Here is a 13,381-nt window from a genome sequence, read left to right on the forward strand (position 1 = left end):
GACTAGTAAAAAAGTTTAAAAAAAAGTTTAATAAAGTTAATTAAAAAAAAATTTGAAAAAAAAATGAAAAACACACTTTTTCCCCTTACAAACTGCTTTACTATTAAAAAAACAAAATAAAGTTAAAAAGTTACACATATTTGTTATCGCAGCGTCCGTAACGACCCCGACTATAAAGCTATTATATTACTTAACCCACACGGCGAACGCCGTAAAAAATTGAATGAAAAACAACGGAAAAATTGCTGTTTTCTGTGAATCCTCTCTTTAAAAAAATGTGATTAAAAAGAGATCAAAAAGTCGCATCTACTCCAAAATGGTACCAATAAAAACTACAAGTCTTCCCGCAAAAAAAAAGCCCTCATACAACTGCATCGTTGAAAAAATAAAAACGTTACGGCTCTTCACATATGGAGACACAAAAACAAATAATTTTGAAAAAAAGTGTTTTTACTGTGTAAAAGTAGTAAAACATACAAAAACTATACAAATTTGGTATCGTTGCAATCGTAACAACCGCTGAATAAACTTATTGTGTTATTTATACCACATGGTAAACGGAGTAGATTCAGGACGCAAAAGAGTGGCGAAATTTCAGATTTTTTTCTATCCCCCCCCAAAAAAAGTTAATAAAAGTTAATCAATAAATAATATGTACCTCAAAATGGTGCTATTAAAAAATACAACTTGTCCCGCAAAAAACAAGACCTTATACAGCTATGTCGACGCAAAAATAAAAAAAAGTTATAGCTCTTGGAATGCGATGATGGAAAAACGTAAAAAATAGCCTGGTCATTAAGGGGTTAATGTAATCTTTTTTTTTTTTTTTTTTTTTTTTTTTTTTTATATAAATGCGTTTCCCCCACCTTACCTATATACCCCATAAGGCAGTGATGTCCAACCTGTGGCTCTCCAGCTGTGGCCAAATGATATCTCCCAGCATGCTCTAATAGTCAACTCTGTCAGGGTCTGATGGGAGTTGTAGCTTCACCGCAGCTGGAGAGCCGCTAGTTGCAGACCATTGCCAAGGAACGTACTTCATTACCTTTAGTGAACCTGCGCCATTCTTTTCCCATGGACTCACAACTTTTTGCAAACAGAGTGACTCTCATAACCGGTATTAGTGAATTGCTGTTTATGCAATTGCCTAAAATATAAAAGTTTGTTAAAGGAACACTCTAGGCCAAAAATGGATACCCTATGTAATGACTGGGGCGAGGGGTGGGGCATGACACAGCCATTCAAAGAACACCAAGAGAAAACCTCACATTCCCAACCACATATAAACAGGGGGTTTCTGTCTCTTTTTTTTTTTAAAGCTTGCGTTTCTGGTCATCTCAAGGCGTTCCTGTCCAGAACATGGGTGGAGCTTAAACGTTCCGTGAAGTAGGCGATACTGATCGATGGTCTGCAACCTGTAGCTCTCCAACTGTTGTCAAATTACTACTCCTAGCATGCCACGAAAACTGGAGACCATCAGGGTATGCTGGGACTTTAGGCTCCTCCCACTAGTCTCTAAGCCCCTCCCAATATAATCTCTGATGTCACTATGGATTTCCCATCCATGCTGTCGCCAAAGGAAGAATTTCCCCAGTAAATATACTCGAAAGTTGAAATGTTTTGGATTTTTCCAGCAAAGACTTGCAAAACGTCTTTAATACTAGTCCTTTAGTCCCCTCCTACTATGTACGACCAGGCCCCACCCTCGATTAAAGCCACACCCTAAATGCAAATAAACATATGAGAATTAGAAAAAACTAAAAGGAAAAATAATTGCAGGGACAGCTATTGAATATAGACTACTACACCAAACATCACTACGTGAACCATAAAGTGGCCCTGACCCTGAGAAGCAACTTCCCTTACCCCCAGGGCCGCCCCCGGGGCACAGGCCTCTTGCATGCTATGAGATATCCATCCCTGATTGCATTTACTCATTTTTGCTCACAGTTGATGCTAGACAAGGGCAAAGTATAAATTATAATCCCCACAAGGGCGCCCTTCCAGGTAGGTTGTGACATTGTGGCCTTGGACTTTTTTGGGGTCATTGTATGTCTTTGAGGAAACCATAACGTCTCACGTTCTAATCGGGATTGACATTCTTTTAAAGTGACCAAGACTCAATAATGATAATTATAGACACAATAATCACTAACACAACTGTGGTCCTTGCAGTGTAGAAAACATACAAATATTTTTGTCTCCTTGACCCCACAAAGCGGCTACGGCATGAGGAAAACCCTACAGGTGACCCCCAGTGTACCCACCAGGTGACAGGCAGCACAGGGACAGCTAAAGCAGCTCTACAGTGTGAGGACCCCAACAAACAGCTCCTCATATCTCGGCTTCCTGGACCCCAGTGAGTGTAGGGGAGTGGGATATTTTGAGTGGAGTAAGAATTAGTTGCAATGTATGACAAGATCTTAGAATATATGAGAAGATTATGATAAAAACCTGACTGACCGCCTCAGCTTCTCCGTCACTTTCTCCAGTTCTTCTTGAGCTCTCCTCAGCTCTGTTTCCAGGTACTGCCTGGTGGAATCAAACTCGTTCTCCAGCATCTCCAGCTTGTGTGTTGTGTACGACAGGCGTTTCTGCAGCTCTTCCTTCTGGTCTTGCAAGCTGCTAAAAAAGAAGAAATATTCCACTCAGTGTAATCAGCAGCGATCCAAACATGCAATGCGAGGAAAAGGCTGACTGCTGCTGCTGCCTCCTCGCGCCTCCATAAAATAATCTCAGACACTGCACATTCCTGGGTATGCAAATTATCATTAAGTATTAATGCTCCTGATCTGTAAATGGCAGATTCCTTAATTATTTCTTTTCTAATACAGTATAAGGTAACAACAATACAATATCACCAGTAATGTATAAACCTTAAAAGGAAAAGTCTCACATCTAATTATTAAACTAAAATGAAATACGTAAGTCTGTAGAAAAAAAATGCAGTGCAGCAGGATGTCTGTGCTTTTTGCCAGCTGCTATGAATGGTATTTGATGGTCATTGAAAGCCTGTAGACTAGTACAGTCTCCAGAAAGTGATGGAGTACAACCCCCTCCCCCATTGACCAGGGAGTGACAGGGAAGTTGCATACAGAGTTATTGGCGTGTGTATAGTGTTAATATCATGCCTTATATAACCCTCTATCAGTACAATAGAGCTGACATGTTGTCAACTATCCCTCCCTCTAATGATAAAAAGATGACTCTGCTGGTCCTGTCCCAGCCTACACAGCAGAGGATAAAAAGTGAGCTGCAGAGATATGGAAATGTCAGCCTATTGTGTGTGCTCTAGTGGCCAGTGTAAAAACTGGAATATTTAAAAAATGAATTAAAAAAATTGTGGTTTTTTTTTTATTTTATTTTTTTTAACAATAAAAACTGATTCATTTTCCGATCCAAAAGGAATTTAGTAAGTAAATCTCAACCATTTGTCATGTCATTTTTAGAAAATTCAGTGGGGATTCATTTCTTAATATATCTTTATAGTGATTGCAAATCCATTTTTCTGATATAGAGATCCAAGGTTATTGACCTATAGTCTGCAGTACCTGTAGCCACCTCTGCTCCACCCTATTTTTGGACAACCATTGGCCAGGGTATGGCGCTGGAGGTCAGTCCTCTGTTCAGGACACACTGGGAGCCTGTTGTAACTTCATTTTAGTGATATCCAAACAACTGCTCTCAACAAGACGCCTGCATGATGGCTGATGATACTTCTCCACCTTTTCCCTCACAATAAGAAAGTAAAGGTGGCAACAGTTACTGACCGCTTAAAAAAGGCTGTCCCAAAAGTACAACCCGCTGTTATAATCAAGCAGATTCAGTGGATCACCAAAGCTTTGCAATCACTAAACTAATTAATTAAGTTGATATCGCCGTGGAAACCTACTCAATAATTACAGTACAAATGAATGGAGCGAATCAGAGCGCAGAAATGAGCAGCAATGGTGAAAATCTTTCCTTAAAAAGGGACGTACACTCTAAAATATCAAAGACAAAAATAAAAACTACTTGCCATATTGTCATAATTACAAATAATTTGGTGTATACAGCTACTATGTAGACCTATGTATCGCCATGATTACAGACTACAAACAAACCCTGTGTAGTCTGATCCTGCAGTCATGTTAAAGTCTTATTACACCGACCATTGATAATCGGCGCTCGTTTGCTACTGTCACAAGCAGCTATGGATTGGGACGAGTGGTCATTACTCCGATCGCTTGTCCCCTTACATTATCATCATGTTGGCAGCGCGTCTTCCTGTTTACACATATTTTAAAACGATACGATCAGCAGATGAACTCTGCTGATCGCTGCCTTGTTTACACAGGGCAATTAATTGGCAACGAGCGTTCTATGAACGATCATTTGCCCGATAATTGCTCGGTGTAAAACCCCCTCCTCTCCACTCACTCTGCCTCCTTGATAATCTATAGACCGTAGAATAGGAGACAGATGGAAGAGAGTAACCCATGACTGCAAAATCAGACGACACAGAGATTGTTTGTAGTCTGTAACCATGGAGACTCATAGGTCTGCATAGAAGCTTTATACACAAAACGATGGGAGATTTGTGGTCATTCTTTATTTCCAGTATTCATCCGCATTGATCTACGTTCAGATCCTTCCACAGTATAATCCGGAGTATCCACACCCGCTGCCCTGGAGAGTGGAGCTGTAGATTCTCACACAATCTATATGGTCGCGGTATTTAGTTATTAACTTTCTTAAAAGGTGAGTGTTAAGCAGACCTTCTCCTGACCTGTGACTACATTCTCAAAATAGAAACTAATTTCATAGTTACAGTATCCTGGATCTCTGGAGAGACGCCATTAAAATCCACCGTAAAGCCTCTAAATCAATTTACCGTAAGACCGATCGACAACTTGTCATCACAGATTTCTAGTATATGTTAAAGTGCTAATTATAACAGTTCTGCTGCTCCTAGATAGTATTTGCACTCTTCCAGTGTGAAGACTTTACATGTGTCTGAATCAAAGCAGATCTGCAAAGAAGGGTCGAAAGACGGACATAAATATTAGAAACTAGTCGTTAGGTGTAAGGGGGCACTTTTTCACTTGGGAGTTTGACCACCTAGTTCTTTAACTAAAGAGCACCCCAAACATTTGATCAGTGGGAGTGAAGTTCTCTTCAGGTAAAACAGAACAACTTTCCACTGATTGGTTATGAGGAATCACCTGACTAGTTCTACAACTCCAAAACGGTGCCGATGTGCGGTAAAACCGCAGCCGCTACGTGCGTCCCTGCCCTTACATACAGCGCACTTCCCTGATCAGGTGTTATTAGGACAACTAAAACCATAATTCAAAGGCATGACAGTCTCTGATTGTTCTCTACTTAGAGCAAGTGTTAAAGTGGACCACCAGGCCCCTCCCCCTTATTGAGGCTCCTCCCTCTATCTAATGAGCAGCAATCACCTGATGATCTTTTTTCTTATTGGGAGTTTAGTTACTTGTTTCCAATCATTCTATTCTTACTGTAAAGAAAATTCCCTCTCCATGTGCGGACTTTATTCTGAGCTTCTGTTTATGCAAAGCAGCCAAGTCTTCTGAACAAGCAGAGCTGCAGTGTAAAGTATGAGGGAGGGACAAAGCAGCAACCGGAGACAGGAGGTGGATTTCAGACTACCTCTGTATCTAATAGACAATGCAGCTAAGCTGAAGTCACTGTCTATAGCTGTGTCCTAATGGAGCAGATCTGAATAGCAACCAGAAGGTAAGTAAAAGGGGGAGTATCACCCATATGGTAGCAGCTTAATGGGGGTCCCTGGGACTAAAATATTGATGGTCTATCATCAGCATAGACCATTAATATTTGATTGTTGGGTCCGAGCCACAGGACCCTCAGCGATGAGCAGAAATAAGGGGCTGAGGCCCTGCAGTATTGTGCCAGTGTTAAAAATGAAGGGGACGCAAAGCCAGTCACTTTCACCTACCCGTATAGGGCAACATTGAGGTTGTGCAATGGCTTTATAGCGACCAAAGGTCGCCGTGGAGTCCTAGCCTTAAAAGTGACAACCTATGAGGCAGAAATGTGCAGAGGGCAATGTCTTCACCCTCCAAGTTCAGTAGTTCCCCACGTCGGGGCAGAATGAGATGGGCACAAACCGGACTTTGATGCCCTGCTGCGAAGCATCATGGTCCAGACTTTTTCATCATTCATATATAAATGTCAGTTGGGTGGATGTGCCCTTTAAACCACGTACACAGCCACACTGAAGGGGTCTTTAATGTCTACTCCACGTAATGAGATGATCTGCTATGATATTTTAGGCCTCAGTTCTCACATACAGGTTAGTAATTCTCTCTCCGCCGGAGCATTAGCTGTAAACGGCCCTCATACATCACTGAGGACGGACGACAACTCGGCATGTCAGACTGTGAAATGCTGAGCTTAGATTATATTGTAACCTATTTATCACAGTCAGAAAAGCGAATGAATTGTGCTCCTTTGTAGAGAACCTCTGTGTTTTCCCAAAAATCTTGCAAACCTTCAGCGAAGAAAGAAAGACAGACCAAAAATATCCTTGTACCGTAGCTTTGGTGATCAAAACTGTGTTTTTGGGTTGTGCCATCACTGCAGGGCTTTACACTGAGGAGGGGGGCACCATAGCAAAATCATTAAGGGCCCCACGCTGTACCTTATTTACCTGAATGTTCCTAAAAACACGAAACGCCTGGTGCCTTAGGCTCCTCCTAACAATACGGCCACACCTACAGATACAGCGCTCACATACCATCACAAAACAGTCCTCACATAATAGCTCCATAAGGTGACCACATAATACGGATGTACAGTGCCTATATAAAGTGCCATACAGTACCCACCTATACCACCCACAGTGTCCTAGTACCAGATTTACATCTCAGGAGTCTATAGGCACGATATACCTTCTACCTTAAGCTTCTTCCACCCACATGAAAAGCCACAACTTACTTTATAAAAACTCCACCGGTATAGTGATCATCTACAATGATGGAGACTACTCTACCAACGCCATGGTGCATCAACGGTACCCGGGCGTAGTCACCCCTCTTCAGCGGGCTGCTCATAGGCACATGCCTCTCGTGCCTAATGGAAAATGCGGCCTTGGCCTCCCTGCTGGTGTGGGTTTATATTTGGCGGCTCTAAGACCCTCAACCCCTTCACCTTGTGTATTGCACTAGGAGTATAAAGCTCCCTATACCCCTTAGCACTACAGACCAAGGGCTAGGTGGCCACCCAAACTCATTTGGCCACAAAAGCTCAGTCCTGGGAGAGATTGAGTCTGAAGGGCTCGCTCATAAAGAATAACCAAGTGACTACATATAATAAATATTACTGGTGGGAATGGCTCTTGAGTCTTTCTGAGATTACGTCACATTAAAATCAAGGGAGGAAAGATAGAGATATCTGAATGGTTTTATAATGAGGAGCGATAATTCCAACAGGATTTCAATAGAAGACGTGTGTCCTGACAGAATAGTGGGTCCGAGTCACAATAGGATCTATGGGGTTAAAGGGTTTGTTCCATCAGGACAACCTCTTATCTAAATGCAAACCTGCTGCCGATCAGTTGATTACCACGGAGCTGACCGTAATGTAGAATTACGAGCATGTAAACATTATACAAGCTTATGAACGTTACAGAGGGGGCGCTTATATTTTGGACCCCCCTCTAATAGCCAAGAGCAGCTCCTGCTCTGGAGGTCTTGGCTCAACCATGAATTTCATGGTCCCCTATTATTTTTAAGATTTGGTGGCATGGATCTACAAGTCTCAGAATACACATGTATACTCTTAATTTGCAGGTGTGCACTGGGCGGTGACTTTTGAAAAAGTGGCCAACAACCACTCCTTTACTCCAAGGTACTGGCGTCCGTGTAATCTCAGCAGTTGTGGCTGGTGGGTAGGCCGACCACCAAGTGCTTGAGGTGTGCAGATGATGTCCAACTGGATACTAGCGGTTTTCTGATGCCAGCCCCTTAGTGCAATAGGAATTTGGCAGTCATCATGGAACAATATCATAAAAAGTGGGGCAAGGAGGCTGTAGGCGATTGTATGCGCCAATACCCCTGTGCTCTCTCATTGGTGCACAGCAATACAATCGACTACCATAGTCAACATATACGAGAAACTTGAGCACAGCTTCTGCTCTGACAGCAACTCCATTCTCTAATAGTAGAGGGAGCGGCTGTCATCTGACAGCCGCCTCCTTCATTGAGTTTGTCAGGGGCAGAGTCACTAGATTTGAGGTTTGCTGAAAAAATTCTACAAACCTTGAACAATTAGACCCTGCAGCATATGACCATTAGAAGCAGTGGCTGCAGCATGCGGTTGACCTTGGCCATTCTTATATGACTCTCTGATTGGCTGAAGTAGTGATCCTCTGGGTTAGGATCAACACTAATATTACAGTAAATCAGTAACTAGAGCTGTGTGAATGTTGCTGCTGATCACATAAGGCAGTGGTCTCTTACCTGTGGCTTTCCAGTGGTTGTGAAACTACAACTCTCAGCATCAAAACGTATCCATTATGCGATACATTACGGACCCATTCAATTCTATGGCCAACGGGCACCTTCCCGTATATTTGCGGGAAGGTATCTGTGCCTTAGAAACTTTCCGTAAAAAAATAGAACTTTTTTTTAATTTTACGGACCGTGCTCCCATACTTTATAATGGGAGTACGGCCAGTAAAAACGGATGGCAGTCCGTGGCCGGACGTGCCCGTAATTACGGGCACGTTAGTGTGCATGGGGCCTTTGGGTCCCATGCACACGACCTTATTTTTATCAATCCTGAAATACTGTCCATAAATAAGGAACCGTAGTCATCCGTAACTTGTCTGTATTGCATCCGTATTTAATCCGTATATACGGATCCGTAAAAAAGAGGGAGGCTGAAAGTGATGTCATCAACATAAATATGCACATCCGTAGCCGTCCGTATTTACGGAAGCGCCCATAGGCTACTATGGGAGAGTCCGTGAAGTAATTACGGACAAGAATAGGACAGGTTGTATTATTTTTTCAGCACGGACACCCATCCGTAAAAATACTGAAAGGTGTCCGTGGCCAATAGAAATAAATGGGTCCGTAATTACGGATGAAATATACGGGTGTGTGCATCGGGCCTTAAGGGATGAGTTCTGATGCTCCCCCTTGCCCAGGCAGTGGAGACAACTAGGACGTCTCCCCTGCACGCCTCTTTCCTCTGTTTTCAAGCTACTAATACAACGTCATCCAAAAAAGTAAAAAACACCTATATCTTATCCCTTTGTCCAGATATTAGTCATGCAAAATAACCATTTCACAAAATAGCTCAGGAAGAGAAATGAAGACGCAGTGCGTTACGGAAAATCAATAAACCATTTATTTTCCATAGATGAAACCTTCTTTCATGGATAATAGGAAACGTAACACTCATTTTACGCTTGTCTCAATAGGCACGAAATCCAAACAGACCGCTAGAAGCATAAGAAAACGCTGCAATTACGGACATGCGAAATCCAGAATTTCTACAGCCCTGATAGTGGAGTCATTTATCATGTTGCAGCTTCAGGATCAGTGTAATATAAAACCATGAACCACCATTGACTCTCCGCAGTCGCCCTGCAGCGAGGGGCTATTCAAGAATTTGAATATTTAAAGTGAAGAAATTTCCTGTAGGTTTGGATTTAAATATTGGGATCAATATGGATCAAGGTGAACAGCTCTCCTGTATACTTAATCCATTCTTTGACTTAGGCCTCATGCACAAGAACGTGTTTTTGCGGCCGCAATTCACCCGTAAAAAGGTCGGACATGTCTTATTACGGCCGCATTTTGAAGTCCGAGCTCATTGAAATGAATGTACACGGCCACGTACATGGCCTGTGATTTGCGGGCACCCGTGGGTGACACTCCACGGCCGTCCGAGCTGCAAATCACGGGCTGTGCACACCCCTACGGTCGTGTGCATGAGCCCCAAGTCCAGGTAGGCAGAGATCCTGAGATGCTGTTTGACAAGATTTTGGAAGAAGTAGGATTGAAGGGGTGATGGACCAAGACTTTCAAAAAGATTCGTAGGCAACTTTTTCCCTCTTAGCAGTTTCCCGTTGGGTCCTCTGTATACGGGTGATCAGCATGGGTATTGTTGATTCCTCACCATCATCTCCTATGTGAGTCATCCAAGACATAGAGGGAAAAAAAAAAATCTAAGAGAACACTGCTTGCTTCATTAAGAGGGAAAACCCGATCGAAGCTTTGTCTCAGTTGTACAAAAACAACCTCTATTTCTTAAACATTGATTTCGTGCTTAAAGGGATATTCGGCGTTCCGGGATATTTTTCTCATATTCTCCTCATTGGTCGGTGTCTTTACAGAGTCGTATCCCGGAGAGCTTTTTAAAAACTCATTGATTTTCATTGTTGAATCTTGCCTTGAAACTCAGGACCCGGGAGACCGAGGAGACTTTCATTTGTAAAGAAAGTGAATCACGACTATTGTACACCACAGAGGTCACTCTGCTAATTGTATCACATTGTCAAGGTGATTTGTTTTTATCGTTTTACTCTTCAAATAATTTTTGGGGTATTTTAATAAGGTGAATATGAAAGACGTTTGCATTGTATTCCTTTAGTCTAGAGATCCTATGGGAGGGAAGAGATCATCAAGACAAAACAATAAAATTATTATTATTTTATGGGATTTTATTTCCTGTTGCTTATATAGCGCCAGTTCCTGTCTCTCATGGCGCTCACAATCTACCGTAATTTTCCCATCTCAGACACACACACTGGGACCAATTTAATAGGAAGCCGATCGTGTGAGTATGTATTTGAAGCGTGGGAGGAAACCAGGGCCGGACTGAGACAAAAAAAAGAAGCCCTGGCACACAAGCCCCAGCAGCCAACACGCTTGTCTTAAACCGGTCCTGGCCCTAAGCCCCCCAGTCCCAGCACACAGCGCACGTCGGTCGATTCGGTCCAAAGTGATTTCTGTTGAATGTCAGATTACCGCACTTTTTTATGAGGTGGAGATGCGTTCCAGTGGAGCAGTGAGCTCACAGCTTATGTGCTCAAAATTCAGCTTTCCCCCTTCCCCATAGAGAAACACCTACGGGGGGACGGAACGTGATACTTGATTGAGTGATAAGTATATTGCTGAAATCTGCAATAATGTTCTGTAAAAGAGAACTGGTCCAGCTGCATGAGTAACTTTCTTATGCAGCAACCTCCTCACTACACCGCCTCCACCCAGTGAGGTCTCCTCTCAGACAAGGCCACACTTCAGGATTTGAACTGCGGTCCACTCCGAAGACACTGCTTAAGCACCAGACCACCAGCTCAGGCCGATCACTGGGCTTTCTTATTGTCCCCATAAGAACAAATGTAAACGTCACTTCCAGCAGGAATAAGAACATGTCATCTTTGGAAGAATTTGTTGCCAACAGTTAAAAGCAGAGGTAGCGCACTGGTAAAGATCTCTGCTGATAAATTTGAGGGGTGAGGATCGTGTGAGTTCTATGCCCAGGATCTCCAGCTGTAAAAGAAGTTTACCCCCAAGCCACTGTCATCCAAGGTTTTTCTTGTTGAAGGTCCAATTACGCGTTTTTAAAAGAGGTGAAAACTGTGTCCTTGTAAGGCTGCTGTGCAGCTAGCTCACAGCTTGTGTGATCTGAGTTGAGTGCAGAAATCACTTCTGTACAATGTGGGTTCTAACCCCCATGTTGTCTCCTGGTGACCTTGGGCAGCTCCCCCCTTCCCAAAGTGCCACCCATGGAGGAATGGATTCTGATACCTGTTTGAGTGATGAGTATATTGCTGAAATCTGTAATAATCTACTATATAAATGCAGCTGTCTCAAAAGAGACAGCTGCATAAGTAACTTTCATTACATAATTAACTTTCCTTATGCAGCAACAATCTCACTGCACTGCCTCCACACCACACCACTATAAACACCACCCCACAAAGTACCATTTTGGACAATCCACACATCAGGCTTTGAACCAAGGACTGCACAGAAGATACTCACTGTTTAGAGACCACTTAATCACCTCTCCACACCACCAGCTCATATTGGCATGTGAGCTTTCTTATTGTCCCCATAAGACCAAATGCAATCATTACTTCCAGCAGGATTAAGAACATGTCATCTTTGGTAGAGTTTGTGGCCAGCTCTTGACAGCAGAGGTAGTTCACTGGTAATGTTCTCTGCTGATAGACTAGAAGTGCCAGGGACATGTTGGTTCTATCCCCAGGATCTCCTCCTTGTGTCTCAGTTTTGAAAGCCTTTCACCGATGCGTGCAGGTTCACGAGGCGATGCATCCTTTTAAAGGAGAAACACATTGCCCTGTTGAGTGTCAGTCACTTACCAAAATTGTTGGAAAAACTTCACCAAGCAACAAACTTGTATAAGTGAGGAGACCACCATACACAACACAACACAACACAACGCATGCAGGATGCAGGATGCAGGATGCAGGATGCAGGATGCAGGATGCAGGATGCAGGATGCAGGATGCAGGATGCAGGATGCAGGATGCAGGATGCAGGATGCAGGATGCTTTGAACCTAGAGACATGGGCTAACTCCATAGCAAACCAGGCCTAGGCACTTAAGCCCCAAGCCACCACACTTTCATACTAGCCCACTCTCCCCAATGTGATCTAAAGTTTTTCTTGTTGAAGGTCTGATTACCCATTTTTAAAAGAGGTGAAAAATGTGTCCTTGTAAGGCTGCCGTGCAGCTAGCTCACAGCTTGCGTGATCTGAGTTGAGTGCAGGAATCACTTCTGTACAATGTGGGTTCTAATCCCCATGTTGTCTCCCGGTGAGCTTGGGCAGATAACCCTTTCCCAAAGTGCCACCTATGGAGTGATGGATTCTGATACCTGTTTGAGTGATGAGTATATTGCTGAAATCTGTAATAATCTACTATATAAATGCAGCTGTCTCAAAAGAGACAGCTGCATAAGTAACTTTCTTTACATAATTAACTTTCCTTATGCAGCAACAATCTCACTGCACTGCCTCAACACCACTATAAACACCACTATAAACACCACTATAAACACCACTATAAACACCACTATAAACACCACCCAGCAAAGTACCATTTGGGACAATCCACACATCAGGATTTGATCCAAGGATTGCACAGAAGATACTCACTGTTTAGACTCTACTTATTTACCACACCACCAGCTCACATTGGCATCTTAGCTTTCGTATTGTCCCCATAAGACCAAATTAAATCATTATTTCCAGCAGGAGTAAGAACATGTCATCTCTGGAAGAGTTTGGGGCTGGCTCTCAGCAGCAGAGGTAGCGCACTGGTAATGTTCTCTGCTGATAAACTAGAAGTGCCAGGGACATGTTGGTTCTATC

The 13,381-nt window shown here is 42.9% G+C and overlaps 1 protein-coding gene and 1 long non-coding RNA gene across 6 annotated transcripts in view; one reads left to right on the forward strand and one right to left on the reverse strand.

Annotated features, from left to right (window-relative positions):
* Window positions 1–13,381, reverse strand: part of BEGAIN (brain enriched guanylate kinase associated) — a 123,377-nt gene that overhangs the window by 60,094 nt on the left and 49,902 nt on the right. For 3 of the 5 annotated variants that reach the window (XM_075844235.1, XM_075844233.1, XM_075844236.1), the window contains one exon: window positions 2,455–2,625. In XM_075844235.1, the coding sequence (XP_075700350.1) occupies window positions 2,455–2,625 (171 nt within the window). The remainder of the gene's footprint in view (window positions 1–2,454; window positions 2,626–13,381) is intronic. The other 2 variants (XM_075844234.1, XM_075844237.1) reach the window with 1 other exon arrangement.
* Window positions 6,231–9,601, forward strand: LOC142664737 (uncharacterized). The gene is made up of 2 exons (XR_012851363.1): window positions 6,231–6,319; window positions 9,455–9,601. It is a non-coding gene; the product is annotated as an uncharacterized LOC142664737 (long non-coding RNA).

This window comes from Rhinoderma darwinii, chromosome 12, assembly GCF_050947455.1.
Source record: "Rhinoderma darwinii isolate aRhiDar2 chromosome 12, aRhiDar2.hap1, whole genome shotgun sequence".
NCBI lineage: Eukaryota > Metazoa > Chordata > Amphibia > Anura > Rhinodermatidae > Rhinoderma > Rhinoderma darwinii.